Here is a 17,281-nt window from a genome sequence, read left to right as displayed (position 1 = left end):
TAAAAGAAATGTTTCCTGTAGGAGTCTGACAAAAGCCTCAAACACAAAGTCTGGGAAAGAGAGAATTTTAAAATTTCCATTCAAAATCCAATCCAGGCAGCACATAAAGAAATGATCTTAAAGTTGCAAATCGAAGACACATTTATCAAAGAATTGTTGTGGAGAGGTTTCATTAAATTCATCAGACAACTTCAACAAAATACCATTTTGTTTTTCTAGAGTCATAGTTAATCTGAGCTGTACCATAGTTCTCATGAGTAGAGTAAATGTACTTACCAAATTGAACAAGAAGTTTACGCATTTTCATCAAATGATTAGTTGACAACAGCACAATTTAATGTTACTTAGATTTACAGTCCAAGCTATTATATTGTAAAACATGACTGAGCATGGGAAAAAATAAACTTTCAATGAACTATGTAAAAAACCTAGTTCTTAAAAATGACATGATAAAGAAGTAAATAGTTCTTTTTTTAAAAAGTGCCTACTTTGATGGTATAAGTAAAAAAAAAAAGTAAGCTTTTGCTTTCTATGGAACAGAGTGACAGCGTACAGCTTGCCAAATTTTCTGCAGTGCTATCTAATACTCAGAGATCCAGAAGAATGATAACCTGGACAAGCAACTCATTTTTACATTTGTGAACAATCCTAAGATGTGAAAAGTTCTTACCTGTGGCTAGAAGTTGAAAGGTTATATGTATACATACATAATACATACACACATAAGCACACCCACCAATTCCTAGTCCCTTCAATTATTCAGTTCACAAAATGACTTTTCGACTTGTTTAAAAAGTGTACAATGCATTGTGTAGTTGTACTTTCATAATGAGAGGGGAAAAAAATGTACATCATGGGGGAAAGCTTGTCATGGCAGTACTAATTATTCTATATGTATCCAATACATGAATTATGAACAGTCTTCATGTATTATAATAACTGGTCTAACCAGCTTGCAATACATAAAAACAAATTAATTTTCTAAAGTCATAAGAAATGTGCTTAACCCCTTTACAAAAACAAAAATCCCATCATGCATTTTACAAAATAATGACTTCAGAGTCATTTATATGGCCTTATTCACCTGCATCTTATTCCATAATGCAGGCACACAATATTATAAAATATTGTTCAAAAAAAATCATAAAAATATATATTATCTCTTTCCTTTACCATTTTACGCATATAAATATTTTACTGAAGAACATGCATCATTTAGATAAAACAAATGCAAAAATGTCTCATAAAAAAGTGTGGTTCTCTTACATTAAGCAATATAAAATACAAAATGATTATAATATAATATTAAAGTAGCTATTATAGAGTTAAATTCAAAATATTTGCAAACCAATACAGCAGTGAACAGTTCCTTACACAAAGTCCATTAAGGAAAATCAAGTCAATGTTGTAACAGATACACAGAACTAAGGGCCAACAAATGCACTATAATGCAAAAGAGCATCACATCTTTTCATCTGCCCATTCTCAAGTCTTTTGTTTAGACTCCAAGTTTACTGTTCACTCTTCTGTTCTTCTTGTTTCCCATTCAATTCCTGGTCAACTCTGCTTAATGAAAAATGAAATACAAAATTAGTAGGGACAGATTATTAAATAAGTTGTTTTCCAAAGCAAATGCTTTAATTTTAATAGTTCAGATTGAGAACCACAATGAATATTTTAGTATATAGATTATACTGTTAAAAACAAAAATTTGCAAAGAAATAGATGCAGTTACAATACAAAGTTGACCAAACAAAATTATTTCCCAAATCAAGAGTCCTATAAATGACAAAAGAAAACCAGTTAAGAGAAGATGAAACAACACAGTATCTTAAATCATCTGTCTGCTTTTTTAAAAAAAAGGTTATCTACTTAAAAAACAAAATGGCAAAAGCCATTATTAGAATTTCGAAACGTGAAACCATGGCTTGCTCAAAGAATTCTGGACCACAGACATGTAATTGGATAGGACCTCAGATCTTAGTCTAACCCCTCCTCCTTAAAGGATCATAGAGAGGAGGAAGGGACCTCAGAGGTTGTCTAGTTCAAACCACTCATTAATGAGGGAACCAAGGCCCAGAGTGATGTACCTAAGGTCAGACATGTACGTAAAAGAGAAGAAATTTGAACCTAGTTCTTCTAACTCCAGATCAAACATCCCTGCCACCTCTGAATAAATGATTAAAGTATAAAGTGCCTGGCCTGCTGAACACAGGTCCAATAGGGCTAGAATTGGATGTCAAATCCATAGTATATGGATCATAAGTATACCATATTATCTCCTTAAAAATCATAATCACATTTAGTAGGCACTACTATTAAATCAACAGAAAAACTTCTCCTTGGATCTATGATTACATTATAATTTATAGGACTACTTGCTGCTAAAAATACCTCATAACAATGTATGTTTATTGTTTGCAAGAAAAAATATAAATATTAATATTTTGTGCTATATTATATTATGTTCTAATGAGTTTTAATTTAGGGACAGGCTGGCTTTATTTTGCAGTGGGAATAATATATAATTAGAAGGGCAAGGCCTATCACCAAATCAGTCTATCATTAAACTATTTCCAGAAGCTACACAGTACATTTAACTAAATTACTAGAATTTATATATATCCTTTGTTATTAAAAAAAAAAAGCTCTTTTAGATAACTCTACTTCAGCATTTAGAAAACTTAGTGTATCACTACTTTCCTAAGCATTTTTAATAATAGCATTAATATTAATTGCTAACAGTTATATAGTTTCTACTATGTGCCATTCTGTGCTAAGCACTTTATAATTATTATCTCATTTGGTCCTCACAACAACCCCAAGGCATGTGCTATTATTAACTATTTTACAGATGAGGAAACCAAGGCAGAAGTTAAATGACTTGATCTAGGGCCATATAGCTATTTGGTATCTGAATCTAGATTTGAACTCAGGTCTTATTGACTATCAATTCTGTCACCAGCATTTACCTAGAATTTCCAATACATTGGTAGGTTTTCAGTGAGCAAAATATAGTTAAATTTCCTAGTCTCTGCCACGCCAAGTTTTATACCATTATCATAGTCAATTTACATATACATTGTGCTGAGTGGTTATCAGCTTACATCTTAAAGAAATAATCCATTCTATATTAAAAAAAATCTTAGGCTGATAGAAAAATAATGGGCTTTTCTCTTCAGTACTAAAATGATACCTCACATGAAGTAAGGCATTAGTATTTCCAAGTACTGCTATAATATGCTATATACTAATAATGAAGCAAAGGTCAGGAGTTTGAATTCTATGTGAAGAACAATATCATTATATCTGAGCAATAGAACTACAACTCTTCTTGGATAGCTCTTAAAAAAAAAAAAAGGAAAAAAATTTTGCAAGGGAATAACATATAAAAATGAGCTTATGCTAGTTGCTATTAACCAATAATTTAGCTAACAGAAAAAATATTAGCTATAAATTATATTTCATGAAGAAAGAGAACCAAAATGAGTTCAAAATTAAGAAAGTCTATGACAGAATTACAAACTGTTTAAAAGTACATTATTTAGGACTTGCTTTCTGCAAACCTTTTGATCATTTTCAAAAGTCCACACATAACAACTTGCTTGTTGAAAATGGGTCTCACTTGACCGTCAGGCTAATTCAAATTTAAGTGTATGTATTTAATAATCAGCACATTAATCTTAAGATTGCCCGATCTGTGGTTTTTTAAAGTGAAAAATCTACCTACTACCTTATATTTGTGCCTTTACTCTCCTAAGACAAAGACACTGACAGGAAGTTTCTGTTATATTCAAAGCAGAATCAAACTTAAAGGAAAAGCAGGAGCTTCAAATGTTAAATGGTACAGTGGCTAAGCAGTGACTATTGAACTTAAAAGTAGTTTATCACATGTATGATTTACTTGACTGGTTAGCAGGCCATTTAAATTTAAGCATACAAGAGAATTTAATTTAACATATTGGTTAGCAAAGGAAAATATACATTGCAAATATAAATCACTAACCCCAGGGGAAAATAATCTATATAAATATGCCTAATATATAATTTAGAGCTCTAAAATATGAATATTTTGATGTTTGGGAGTTATTATACAGAAAAGTTTTATCTGTTTCAAAATAAAGTCAATCTCAATCCAAATGTTAATAATTTTTGAATTGGCAAGACAATGTAATTTATATTAAAACCATGCATTGGTAACACAGGATGAGTCCTATGTTATTCTCAGTATAGATACACAAGGACTCTAAAATTACAATGTATTTGGCACCATGAGCCAATCTGTGCCTGGGGGTGGAAAAAAGATACCATATTAAGTTTCTGGGGAATATTTATATTTACGAATGCTATATCCTTGTCTGCAAGCTAACCAATCAGGAAAGAGTTAGTGTGTGCAATGCAAATGGACTAGTCTAGATGCAACCCAGTCAAGGTGTGCATATACCTTTTTTGTTTCTTTTTTAACTTTTCTTCTTCATACCTTGGTAGGGAAAAGTTATTTCAGTAAATATATACAAGTTAAGAGGACCAACAAAACAGAACCAAAAAACTATAAAAATAAATGTGATATAAAAAAGCTTGCAGACAAAATTTAAGAGCTCTGAAATATGGGTGTCAAAAGCATAAGTTCTTTAGTAGCTATATACTACGTTAGTTTCACAAACATCAAAACTAACTGCAAAATGTAACATATTTTAAATAATACTCATAAATAAAAAGGTTCCACAAAAATGTTATGTTACTAGAAAAGTGAAAGGATTTTTCTAATATGATATAATATTGTCTGCTTTCCTCATATCATAAGTCTTCTGCCATAGGTCTTCACAAAAAAGTTGGTAACTTAGTGTATTTAACGATTTTAGATTTCCCTAATAAGAGGGCTGCTCAATGTCTTCAATAGGGTTGCAGATAAAGATAATTTTAGAGCCTGGAAATTGCCCAAAATGCCTTGGTTCTTCAACAATAATTTGCCAGAGAACAAGCATCAAAATACTACAATGGCAATGAAAGGGAGAGGGTAGAGAAATATATTTATCTAGCATGTCAAATACAAGGTTGAAGTACTAACCAATATGGAGGCCCTTTTCCTGTTTAAGCAGCTATTTATAGAATATAGCTCCTCTTCTACCATCCTTTCCTTTCCTTCCTAAACAAAGGGCCACTGAAGGGCTTTTCCCCTTTCTATCCAATTTTTGTTGGAATATTGTCACACCAGACAAACTCAGAAAAAGGGGGCTTTAGTCTGGGCAATAGCAAAGAGGCTGAGGAAGCAACAATCACTCTCCATCGCATAAAGGTATTAAAAAGCCAAGATAAAAACATACTGTTTTATGCATTCTGGTATGCCAACATATTCCATGGGGACAAGTTCTGCTAGTTCTGCCAGGTTAAAGACGTATTTAATTTTTTGGCTGAATTTTGAGCTACAAAAGAACAAAAACATATTTTTAATTACTTATTGATTGTGACTACTTGGGTTAAAAAAACATTGATAATAAGGGTAAACAAAATGATTTCCATAACATTACCTAATAAAAGGCCTTGTAATTGCTAGAAGAGTTCGAATAAACCAAGAAGGGTGAACTATTATCAAAGACTTTAGGTTTTTCCGTAACCTGAAAAAAAAAATGGAAATGTTAATTCTAAAATGTGTATCAATATACAAAAATATCAGTAAACTACTGCGTAATGAAAGCTTAAAACATTTCAATTTGGGGAAATTTCCCTTTCTCAAAATTATTTAAATGTGTTGCTTTCAAAGTCAAGCAAAATGTATTGTAGACCTGAAACTGAACCCCAGTCCTTTGCTCTTTTAACTACCTGTTTGACATTAGGTAAGTCACTTAACCTCAGAGTTGACCTAGTCTTCTCAGCTATAAAATGAATGCATAGGTCTAGATGACCTCTTAATATCCCTTCCATCCTTACATCTGATCCTAAGGCTTCTTACAAGGTTAGCAAAATAAATGTGAAGAGATTTTAAGTAATATCTAATATAGACCTGCTTCATTAGAGTCTAGCATATATTGGTTATATCTATTCTCTTAACCATCCTTAAGGTCACGTCAAGCATAAAGTGAATGCCAAAAGAAGCTATTTAACTTTTAAGTCCTACCTCCTACCCCCAAATTTTGGGGGACCTGAGAGAAATGCTACAAATGGGAAAAGTTTAAACTGAGAGAATTAAAATATGAAAAATAAAAATTAGTTTATATGAGCAAAAGTGGTATTTTCCTATTTCTCTCATTATATACAATAATTATAAATAAAACTAAAGAGTGAAAAGCAGTTTATACCTCTAGGAAAATGCTATGGATTTATGAATTTATATAAAAATGTTCAAGAATGGTTTCACATCAAATAAGGAATATTTACAATTTACTAAAAGATAAATAAGACATTTTAAGAAGTTCATTTTGAAAAACTGTACTTGACATTTTAACTATATTATGTTGTAAATTATCAATCTTGAGTAATAAGAGAACCTTGCTAAGTGATTAATAATTTCTTTTGAAGAAACATATTTAGTTCCCTTCTGAGATTAAAAGGCAAATATAACTTAATAAGAGGCAAATATAACTTAATAAGATGCTATTCAGAGTATCTCTGACACTTTAAATTACCTTCTATCGATCTGCTGATAACATTTCCTGAGCCATCCCAGACTTGGCATTTTTCTCCGTGTTGTAGCACCATTTAAATAAACTATCATGTAGTTCTCTGCTACTAATAGCTCCAAAGTGCCAATAACGTATCTGCCAAAATAAAGTAAGGAAAAAAAACTTAGTTTTTTTCCTCTCTTTTCCAATTTATTAAAGAAGGAACCAATACCACTATGATGTCAAAGAAAGGAGTTCTACAGCGAGGAGGGCTGAGGCTAATAACCAGGAAGCTGAAGAAGAGAAGAGGAGAGCAGCAGCAAAGCCAGCCTGAAGCCACGGATGGCAGCTACTCTATGCAAGGACAACTTTGGGACAACTTATGGAGAGAGACAGCGGTGGTCAGCTCTGGCAGGATCTACAAAGTATAGGTTCCAGGTTCTAATCACAGAATTGGAGAGAGGATAAGGAAGAGGGACAAGGAAACCCAGAGGAAGTGAGTGAGTTACTAGAGGCCTTTTGGGAGATTGTTGCCCAAGGGGATACTTGTTTTTAAGGGAATTCTGCTTGAGGGGAAGATGTTTTGGAGAAAAGCCCCACTGGATCTAGCAGTCACAAAGAGAACAGCCCAGCAGAGAGTCTTGAGACATGGGACATGAAGTAAGGACAATTCTGGTTCCCTTGGTGAGAGCCTCAAAGAGGTGGAAAATTAGGAAGATATACTTTTTATATTTACCACATTCCTTAATTGGCCTTGGAAATGAAGACTAAAATCTAATCACCACCCACATATTACTTACTTAAACAGATTGTCCATTAAATAGCGATAATTAGGTTGACCACTTTCGGGCATAAAGCAGACAGCAAACACTACAATTGCATTTAATCCATCTCCGTAATAACCTAAAATTAAGAAACAAAAAACCGGACACTAACATTCCATTCTTCAGGAACACCAGATAGGTTTTTTATTTTTCTCTTCAAAAAGTGTAGAGTACTAATTAAAACAAAAACAAAAGATCCTCCTTTATTTATTACCAAAGGAGTCTTAGAATAAAACTTTCTTTCAACTATGAAAACAATATGGGGAAACAAAAGCCCTATACTGTTAAGTTTCACATTCATAAGTGGACATTAGTTTGAAAATTCCAAGTTCTTTTCCATAGTTTATTAAAATTGTACAACTTTTTCAGCCAGCTTCACCTTATTAGAACACACACAGCATAACAGACTAGCTAGGGGTAGACAGGAACAAATTTTAATGAACTCAAAATCAAGAATATATAACATAAAAATAAAATATATAAGCAAGTACTATGTGAAGGACATAATACCTCAATGTAAAAACAACAAAAATGTATACTTGTAGATTATTTTGTATTTATTTATTATTGTATTTATTTATTTATTTTGTGTTGTATTTATTCTGAAAATTTATTATTAATAATATTGTCTTTATAATATCTTAATTTCCTTTTTCCTTAATTTTCTTTTCCCTCCCCAGAAAGTTATTCTTTGTAAGAAAGGATTTTTTAAAAGGGAAGTATTTTGATAAAATTAACACAGTGAATGAATCTGATGGTTTATGCAACATCCCTCACACCCAGTATCTTCTGCCTCTACAAAGAATAAAAGGTAGATGTTCCCTGGCCCTTTTTCTCTTTCTCGAGAGATTTCCTAAGGAAAAGGGAATTAATGAATTAAAAATACGCATGCTTAATTGTATCAGGACAAATTCTTTATAACAGTCAGTGTTTATAAGTGGCTACTATGTCAGCTATTGTACTAAAGTGTTGGGAATACAAATTCAGTCTAATGATGTTTTAAGAGGGGGCAGCTGGGTAGCTCAGTGGATTGAGAGCCAGGCCTAGAGACGGGAGGTCCTAGGTTCAAATCTAGCCTCAGACATTTCCCAGCTGTGTGACCCTGGGCAAGTCACTTGACCTCCATTGCCTACCCTTACCACTCTTCCAATACACAGTACTGACTCCGAGACGGAAGGTAAGGGCTTAAAAAAATTCTAAGAATTGAAATTCAGATAATTATCTAATAATTTAGTGTTTCACATTTTCTTTATAATAACCCTGTAACATAAATGTGTAAGTGTATAAGTATGTAAATGTGTAAGTATGCCCATTTATACAAAGAAAAAGGCTCAAAGAAGTTAAATGATTCCAGTCAATGAAGGAGGATTCAAATAAGAATATTTGGAATGCAAATCTAAAAACCTTAACTATTATTTTTTTCCCTTTAGAATAAATCCATTACCTTCTTGTCTTAGAATCGAAACTAGGTATTGGTTCTAAAGCAGAAAGCTAGGAAGTGTCTGAGGTCAAATTTGAACCCAGCATATCCTGTTACCGAGCTTGGCTCTGAATCCAGTGAGCTGCCTAGTTGCCCTCAAAATAATACATTAAAAAAAAAAAAAGAAAGAAAGAAATATTATTAAAACATCCTGAGTTTATGTGCTTTTCTCTATAATAATAATAATATGTGAAAGTCTATTATTCTTTTGAGATCACATAACTATTTACTAAAAGAAGACTTTCTACAACATTTAAATTTGATAATAAGCTATAATTTTTAATAACTTTTATTAATCCTTACCACCATGACTGATAACTTTTTTATAGGGTTCAATTGCCTTCATGTCAACCCTGTGGTCCTGTTCTCCAATTCTGAACATACGCCAGCGTCGTCCATCTTCCTTTTCCTCTGCTGCTGTATATTCAGTAATTGATCCTTTCCTAATCACTTCAGTAGTTTTGGGTTTTGGAAGATCATCTGACAAAGTAAATTAATTGATAACATAACTTTATTTTTGCAATAACAACAATTAACTTACATAGGTTAACCACTTTACTATCTATTTGGATTAATTGGGTAAATTTTTTGTAAAACAATCTTAAGAACCTTTAAGTTTAATTCAATTCCAGAACATGCTCATTTTTTTTAATGTTAAAAGGTCCTTTTTAAAAATCTGAATTCATATTTCTCTTAGAGGTCAATATTCCTTAAGTGTTTTTTTTTTTTATCATTCCATGCAGCCTCTGAACAGAGTAAAATGCATACATATAAGTTTAGTTAAGAATAGAGAAACTATCATGACCATCAAATTTTTATTATAATATTGGTCCTATATTTTAGTTTTATAGGTTCTAGTCACAGAAGAAAAAATGTCCTATCATCCATGACAATTCCTGTAGGTTATGTAAAACCACTGATATCCAATTTCCCTTTTTTAAGACCATGCAAATTATTTCCCAAATGTTAATCCAGCAGATAAAAAGTGGTTAACTAGTCAGTGATTATTTCTCATTTGATCACAGTTTAATGGGGAAGCAGCAATGAACACATTAATGATATTCTGAAATATACATGCAAATAAATCTTTTTAAAATTAAGTTAACCAGAGCATAAGCACCAATCATTCAATAAAATTTGTTTCCAGATTACATTTTGGTTGATTTTTGAAATAAGATGATTTAAAAAACTTCAGTATCATAGTCCTTATAAAAAAAAAAATGGAAAGGAGTGGGTAGAAAGGAGAAACCTACTGCGTGTTAGTTGTCTGTTTCCAAGACAAAGTTGTTAACGGAAAATATCCTTCCAGGAAATCAATGCAGCAGCGTTAAAAGAAGAAAAGACAAAACAAATAGGCAGAAACCTGTTTCAGCATCTTTGTAAAATACTGCAAATGGGAATACTTCCTGAACCAAATAGTGAGTATGAAAATAAGCAGGTTCAAGACCACACCAATTTAAATGAATTTTAGTTAGTATATGGCAAATGTTTTTTTCTCTCTACCATAAAGATCCAAAATCCTTTTACCTTACATGACAGGTCTCTTTCTCTCTCTCACACACACAAAAGAAACATTACTTTATATAACAATATCATTTGGAAATACAAACAAAGCAAAGCAAAAAACAACATTTAAAAAATCTTTCTTTTTGTATGAAAATGTTGCTGATCGTAGTTAACTGGAGGAAAGAGTCTCATCAAAATAATGCACAGTGTATTTCTTTGGTTATATGAAATCCAATATGTTTCCAAGGATCAAGATTACAAAAGAAATAAGAATCTAATAGCCTGATTCAGAGGGCTGCAATTTTGGCACTTTATAGCAGGTTACACTAAAGCAGTGATTCCCAAAGTGGGCACCATCGCCCCCTGGTGGGTGCTGTAGCGATCCAGGGTGACGGTAATGGCCACAGGTGCATTTGGGGGCAGTGAATAACTGTAAGGGGGCGGTGATAGTATGTGACAGGGGGCGCTAAGTAATATTTTTCAGGAAAGGGGGCAGCAGGCCAAAAAAATTTGGGAACCACTGCACTAAAGCATGCAAACTTCAACTCTTAGCTGGCTAGCCTGTTAAGACAAACCAAAATGGGTAAAAAAAAAAAAAAAAAAAAAAAAAAGGCAAATTATATTCTTAAATATAAAAATGAACAGTCATGAGAAAACAGAAAGTCACAATATTCTAAAAGTAAAAATTAAGTCATCTGGTCTATTTATAATAAAATTTCTAATGCCTAATTATTTCATGCTCCAAATTAAGACTTTCTATTTTTATAGAGAATAAGCCAAGAGTTTTTAGTAAATCAAAATATACAGATACAAAGATGTATACATTCAAGGAAAAGAATAACTTTAAAATACATTTTAAGGGGGCAGCTGGGTAGCTCAGTGGATTGAGAGTCAGGCCTAGAGACGGGAGGTCCTAGGTTCAAAAATCTGGCCTCAAACACTTCCCAGCTGTGTGACCCTGGGCAAGTCACTTGACCCCTATTGCCCACCCTTACCACTCTTCTGCCTTGGAGCCAATACACAGCATTGACTCCAAGACGGAGGGTAAGGGTTTTAAAAATAAATAAAATAAAATACATTTTAATAAAAAAAAAAAGATGCTAGAAATCTGTGGTGTATATATTTATCCTCCAACTTCCTTAATTACTTCATTATTTATACATAAGATACAAAAGATAATAAAATATTTACCTTCCCATTCAAATTCATTACTGTTCTCAGATGGTGTATCTAACCCATCCAAGTCAATCTCTCCACTTTCATCCAAATCATCTGATAATATGGAACCATCACTCCGATCCAGTGTTAAGCTAATATCTGGAGCCATTAATTTTTTTCTTACTTTATTTCCATTTACTTCTAGTGGGTCTGCAAAATATAAATGAAAATGCAAAATACATTAATGTTAGGTTGGATGGTCATAATAAACCGAGAAAAAATGAGTTCATACTTCATGGCTTCATTAAAAAAAAAAACCTTTTGCTGAAGGCTATATCATAGCCTTAAATGTTAAATGTTTTCATTAGTTTTTATAGAATGCTAATTTAAAATAAACTTTTAGCTCTTAACATAATACCTTAGTACTGTAGAAACAAGCCAGTAAGGCTTTTGTTCTGAGCTTCTCCAAACTCGCCCCCCAACTCCAGCATAGGCTTCTGCTCACTGAAACATACTTTTATAGTTTAAAAATGTATCCACTAACTAAACTGTAGTTAAGAAAAGCAAAATAAACGAGAAAACAGATGTAAAGGATGGGGAAAACTCAAGTCTATGTAACGGCACCCAAATTTTAGAGTAGGTTACTTCTGCTTAAGACAATAGATATAATAGGAAGAGAATACAAAGAATGGGGAAATGGGGAAAGTGGTTTTGGGGGCAGGAGATAAGAAAAGGATTTATGTTCCACCTTATACTTGGTGAAATGCTTGAAATAAATATCCCTTTATAAAAAAGTAAGTGGTTAAATGGAACTGCAATGTCAGTTACTGGGCCCCCTAAAAAAAACAAAACAAAACAAACAAACAAAAAAAAAAAAAAAAAAAAAAAAAAAAAAAACAGATACGTAGGGGAACACAAGTCAAAGGCAGGGATGAGAAAGTCCCCTAACCCTTCAAGGTATCAGGGAATCCTGTAGAGGTGAAATGTAATAAACCTGGCTCTGACAAAAGTACTAAACTCCATCTCTTCAGCAGTGTCTCTCTGTCTCTGTCTCAAAGCAGCTCAACTTTTATTTTTTATTGTCAACTTTCCTTTTACTGGTGCTATAACTTTTCTTTATACTGGCCACATAAGTACTAGAGGAAGGAAGAAAGACATTCTTTACCCTCTTACAATTTCACTATATGTTCCTACCCTAATACTAAAATGAAGATCCCTAGTTATCAAATTCAATGGTATTTTGTCTCACGATTCTTGAGCTCTCTGCTGAACATCTCTTCCAGGGCTAAGCCCCCCTGTCCTATTGGTAATCTTAATGAGAGTTTCAATGATTCAATTCAGATGACTCCAAAATCTGTATTACCAACCACAATCATTGACCCTCTTTTTTCACCTATCCCTGACTTAAATTTCAAGATACATAATACATGTCTGATTTTGGATTTTACATTCAACATGCTCAAAATGAACCTCAAATGGACCTCATACCGCCCCCCCCCCCAACCTGTTTTCCTCTTAACTTTCTAATTTCTTTTTAGAGCATCATTGCTTTCTCAGGGGACAAGATCTTCAACAATCAGGGTCATCTCCCTCACCCACACAGATCTCTGGAGCTGTCCCATAATGCAAACCTGTTTATCAAAACACAAATGACTACTTTAGGATTTGTTCACTCAACCAATTCTAAACTCATCTAATTGTACTATATCTAGTTCAGTAGGACAACATATATGACTGTTAAATGCTTTCCTAAAGTCCAGGTAAATTATCTACAGCATTCTCCTAAGTTGATCAATTAAATAACCTAGTCAAAAGAAAGAAAGAAAGAAAGAAGTTTGTCTAGCACAACTTACTCTTTTTTTTTTAAACTGTTACTTGTCTTAGAATCAATACTTTTATTGGGGTTCTAAGGCAGAAGAGCAGTAAAGGCAAGGCAATGGGAGGTTAAGTGATTCAACTAAAACTGAAGTTATGTTAGTTGAGCTCTACTTAATAGATTTTGCTCTCTTCCCTTATTGTGGAAAAATCTAACATTTGTTTAACTCCAGTATTATGGTACCTCTACCATTCTCCATAATCTTATCTATTCTTTTCATCTACTCTGTGCTAATACTTGACATACTATCTACTGCTATTACCACTCAGCAACCTCTCCTATTCTGGTATACACTCAGTCTTTATTACCCAGTCAAGATCTTCTTGTTCTCCTGGCACCCTTTCACCAAAGTCAAACTTTCTATTTGGGCCTTTTATCTCTAGATCCCAATTCCTCAAGACTCCTCTAAAAACTTTTCTCATAATCATTCCCTCCTTTTCAATCTCTCCACATCTACTGACTCCTTCCAAGTATTTTCAGATTCTACCTCCCCCACCTTAAAAATGAACCCTTCAGGAAGAATTTACAACCACATAAGACATAGAGAACATTTCAAAAATGAAATGAATAATTTTGATTAAGTGAAAAAGGTTTTGTACAAATATAGCCAAGATTAGGAGAGAAACAAGAAATTGGGAAAAAATTTCTATAGCAAATATCTCTGCCAAAAACCTCATTTTTCAAATACATAGAGAACTAAGCCAAATGTATAAGAACACAAAGCATTTCCCAATTGATAAATGGTAAAAGGTTATGAACAGGTAGTTCTCAGATGAAGAAATTAAAAATATTTTACCTATATGAAAAAATGCTCCAAATCACGACTGATTAGAAATGCAAATTAAAACAATTCTGAGGTACCACCTCATACCTGTAAGAGTAGCTAATACGACCAAAGAGGAAACTAATAAATGTTGAAGGGGAAATGGGAAAATTGGGACACTAATGCACTGTTAGTAGAATGGTGAATTAATGTCACCATTCTGGAGAGCAATATGGAACCATGCCTTAAAGGGAAATAAAACTATGCATACCCTTTGACCTGTCAATACCACTACAGGGTCTATATCCAAAAGATATCAGATAAGGGAAAAAAAGATCATACCTGTACAAAAATATTTTTAGCAGCTCTTTTTTGTAGTGTCAAAAAATAGGAAATTGAGGGGGTATCCATCAAGTGAGGAATGGCTGAACAAACTGTGGTATATAGTTGTAATAGAAAACTACTGTGCCACAAGAATGATAAACAGGATGTTTGGAAAAAGACTATATGAATGAACTGCAAAATGAAGTGAGCAGAACCAGAAGAGTGTATACAGCAACAGAAATAATGTACAATGATTAACTGTAAAGGACTGGACAATTATTAGCAAAACAAAGATTCAAGATAACCCCAAAGGGTCTCATGATTTAAAAAACCCAAAACTATCCAGTCAAAGAAGGAACTGTTAGATGATTGTAGAGCATACCATCCTTCACGGGTTTGTTTTTTTTTTTATTGTATGACACAGGAAAACATGGAAATATATACTATATGTAAGCACTGGTATAACCTATATCAGGACTATTTACCATCTTGGGGAGGGGGGAAGGAAGGAGAAAATCTTAACAAAAAAATGTCAGAAAACAATTGTCAAAAAGTGTTTCTATCTATAACTGAAAAAACTTGATATTTAATTAAAATAAAATGGATTAGTCAAAGGGCGAAAAAAACTAAAAAACAAAAACCCTTCAAGTTAATGTTTTCCCCCAATCCTCCTCTTCCCCTTTCACAGCCTTAGGCCTAGGGAAAAAAAAATATATATTCTTTGCCTCTGCTTCCTTCTTAACTGAAATTTGGCTGCTCTGTTCAGTGCAGCAATGATTTGTTAACTACTAAATCCCATGGCCTTTTCTCATTCTATATCGAACTTGTCTAACAACTAACTATTCCCTGAATTTTGTATACTAGATGGCATCCATGGTATTTCATCTCTTTCCATCTCTTAGCTTCTTCACTCAGCTCAGGTGTCACAGGTTCCATTAGAGACAGCCCTTCCTCATCTCACGCATGCTCTGTGGTACTCTTCTGCCTTAAAACCAACCCTTAGTATTGATTCTAAGATAGGTAAGGGATTAAAAAAAAAGTACTTAACTAATACTTGTTGGCTTGAACTGTGAACTGATGATATCCTTCCCTTAGGGAAATGAGATATGTAGGTAATTTCATATAAATCCCTAGAATGAGAGCCTTACCTGGCTGGTGATCTGGTCCTGGAACAGTTAATATATCTGCTTCAATGCTGTCATCCTCTGGTAAGGGTCTGGAAGGCATATATATTATAATTAACCCCTCCTCAATCTCAAGGATACATGTAAAGTGGCTTATTGGAATAAAAATGACTCTTTAATGAAGTAATGTAGATTGTGTTATATTGTAAATTTAGCCAATAATTGAAAAGATAACTTAGTTGAAACTATCAGAGGTTAAATGATCTGTGTATAGATCATACATTTGGTTGGGAAAGTGAAAGAGATAAAATATCTTTTTTTTACCAAAAAGAATAACTATTTACAATAAGCAGTTATGGTATAGTGGAATGAACACTGTATTTAGTTAGAAGGTCTGAGCTCCAGTCCTGATTTACCTTAAGCATGTAATTTCTCAGGCCTCATTTCCTCATCCATAAAATAGGGATAATAATACTTAAAACAACTACCAAAGGACTGTTGTAAGATTAAATAATGCATGTAAAAGTACATTACAAAATATGAAATACCAACTCCTTGTTTTTACCATTTTTTAAACTAAATATAGATAGCAGATAAAAACAGTTATTAAAATAAATTTTCTCTCCTAAAAAAAAAAAAATCACAATGCCTGCCTTGAAAACTCTAAGGAAATTCAACATTAATAAAATAATTTGCAAGCCAAAAGTTATATTACAACAATTGTTAAATTTTTCTTTTTATCTTGAAGCTTTGCTTACATTGGAAAGTCTTCATCTTGCCATTCTTCCTTAAGTTCCACACCTTCCATCCTTAGCTTGGCCTCAATGTCAACTACCGATTCCTGGTAATCCAGAGAACCACTGACCTATGATACAGCAAGACAAAAATTATAGTTAGGGCAATCGACTAGTTCATTTCTTCTCTATTCCCCATTCTGTCTGCAAAAAAGTTGTACCTACTTAAAAATGAAGTTTTTAAAAAAACAAGCTACGTCACCGCTCTAACTAAACAGGTGAAGACATATCAAAACATGTTCAAAGTCACAAATCAAATTACTCATGAGAAGATTCATATTAACCAACTCTAGCCTACAAAAGCTTCCATGAGGTTGTTTTCTGCTGGATTCTTTTTAAATAGTCCTACCCTGGTTTCTCTTCCTCTTTCCACCCCCAAAATGCAGACAACACCCAAGATTATGCCCTTAAGACATCTCATCAACTCCGGACTTTAATCCAGTAATCATTTATCAGTGCCCTAAGAATACAAAGACAAAAAAACTAAAGTCATTGTCCTCAAGGAATTTCCATTTTAAGAGCTTCAATCACCATCTTTAGGTGGATTATTCCCTAATATACTTTGGATTTTTACAAGCCTACCTGCTGACTTTCTTCATCTTGATGTTCTGTTAATAAATCAAACTCAGCATGTCTGTAAGTAGAACTCCTATTTCTCTCCAAAACTTACCTACTTCTTTTAACCTCCCTATTTCAGCAACCCAGACTTAAAACAGACTTTTTTCTAGTTCAACACCCTGTGGCCCAGTTTCCAAATCTTGAACATTCAATAAAATTTTTTATCACTTCCCTAACTCAGGGCTTTTGAAGACAGCCACCTATTAACTACATTT

At 33.1% G+C, this 17,281-nt stretch overlaps 1 protein-coding gene across 2 annotated transcripts in view; it reads right to left on the bottom strand.

Moving 5' to 3' along the window:
- Positions 1-314: 314 nt before the first annotated feature.
- The window catches only part of BNIP2 (BCL2 interacting protein 2), a 30,086-nt gene continuing 13,119 nt past the window's right edge, over positions 315-17,281 (bottom strand). Inside the window, exons 2-11 of one of the 2 annotated variants that reach the window (XM_044662443.1) lie at positions 16,413-16,519; positions 15,679-15,746; positions 11,601-11,777; positions 9,207-9,383; positions 7,400-7,502; positions 6,624-6,755; positions 5,529-5,615; positions 5,325-5,423; positions 4,445-4,480; positions 315-1,563 (exon numbers count right to left, since the gene is read on the bottom strand). In XM_044662443.1, coding sequence (XP_044518378.1) covers positions 1,512-1,563; positions 4,445-4,480; positions 5,325-5,423; positions 5,529-5,615; positions 6,624-6,755; positions 7,400-7,502; positions 9,207-9,383; positions 11,601-11,777; positions 15,679-15,746; positions 16,413-16,462 — 981 coding nt within the window. In that variant the 5' untranslated portion in view covers positions 16,463-16,519 and the 3' untranslated portion in view covers positions 315-1,511. The remainder of the gene's footprint in view (positions 1,564-4,444; positions 4,481-5,324; positions 5,424-5,528; positions 5,616-6,623; positions 6,756-7,399; positions 7,503-9,206; positions 9,384-11,600; positions 11,778-15,678; positions 15,747-16,412; positions 16,520-17,281) is intronic. The other variant, XM_044662444.1, reaches the window with a different exon arrangement.

Source organism: Gracilinanus agilis, chromosome 2 (genome assembly GCF_016433145.1).
Source record: "Gracilinanus agilis isolate LMUSP501 chromosome 2, AgileGrace, whole genome shotgun sequence".
Taxonomy (NCBI): Eukaryota; Metazoa; Chordata; class Mammalia; order Didelphimorphia; family Didelphidae; genus Gracilinanus; species Gracilinanus agilis.
The sequence above is the reverse complement of the archived record's forward strand: the minus strand, read 5'-3'. Positions and strand labels throughout refer to the sequence as shown.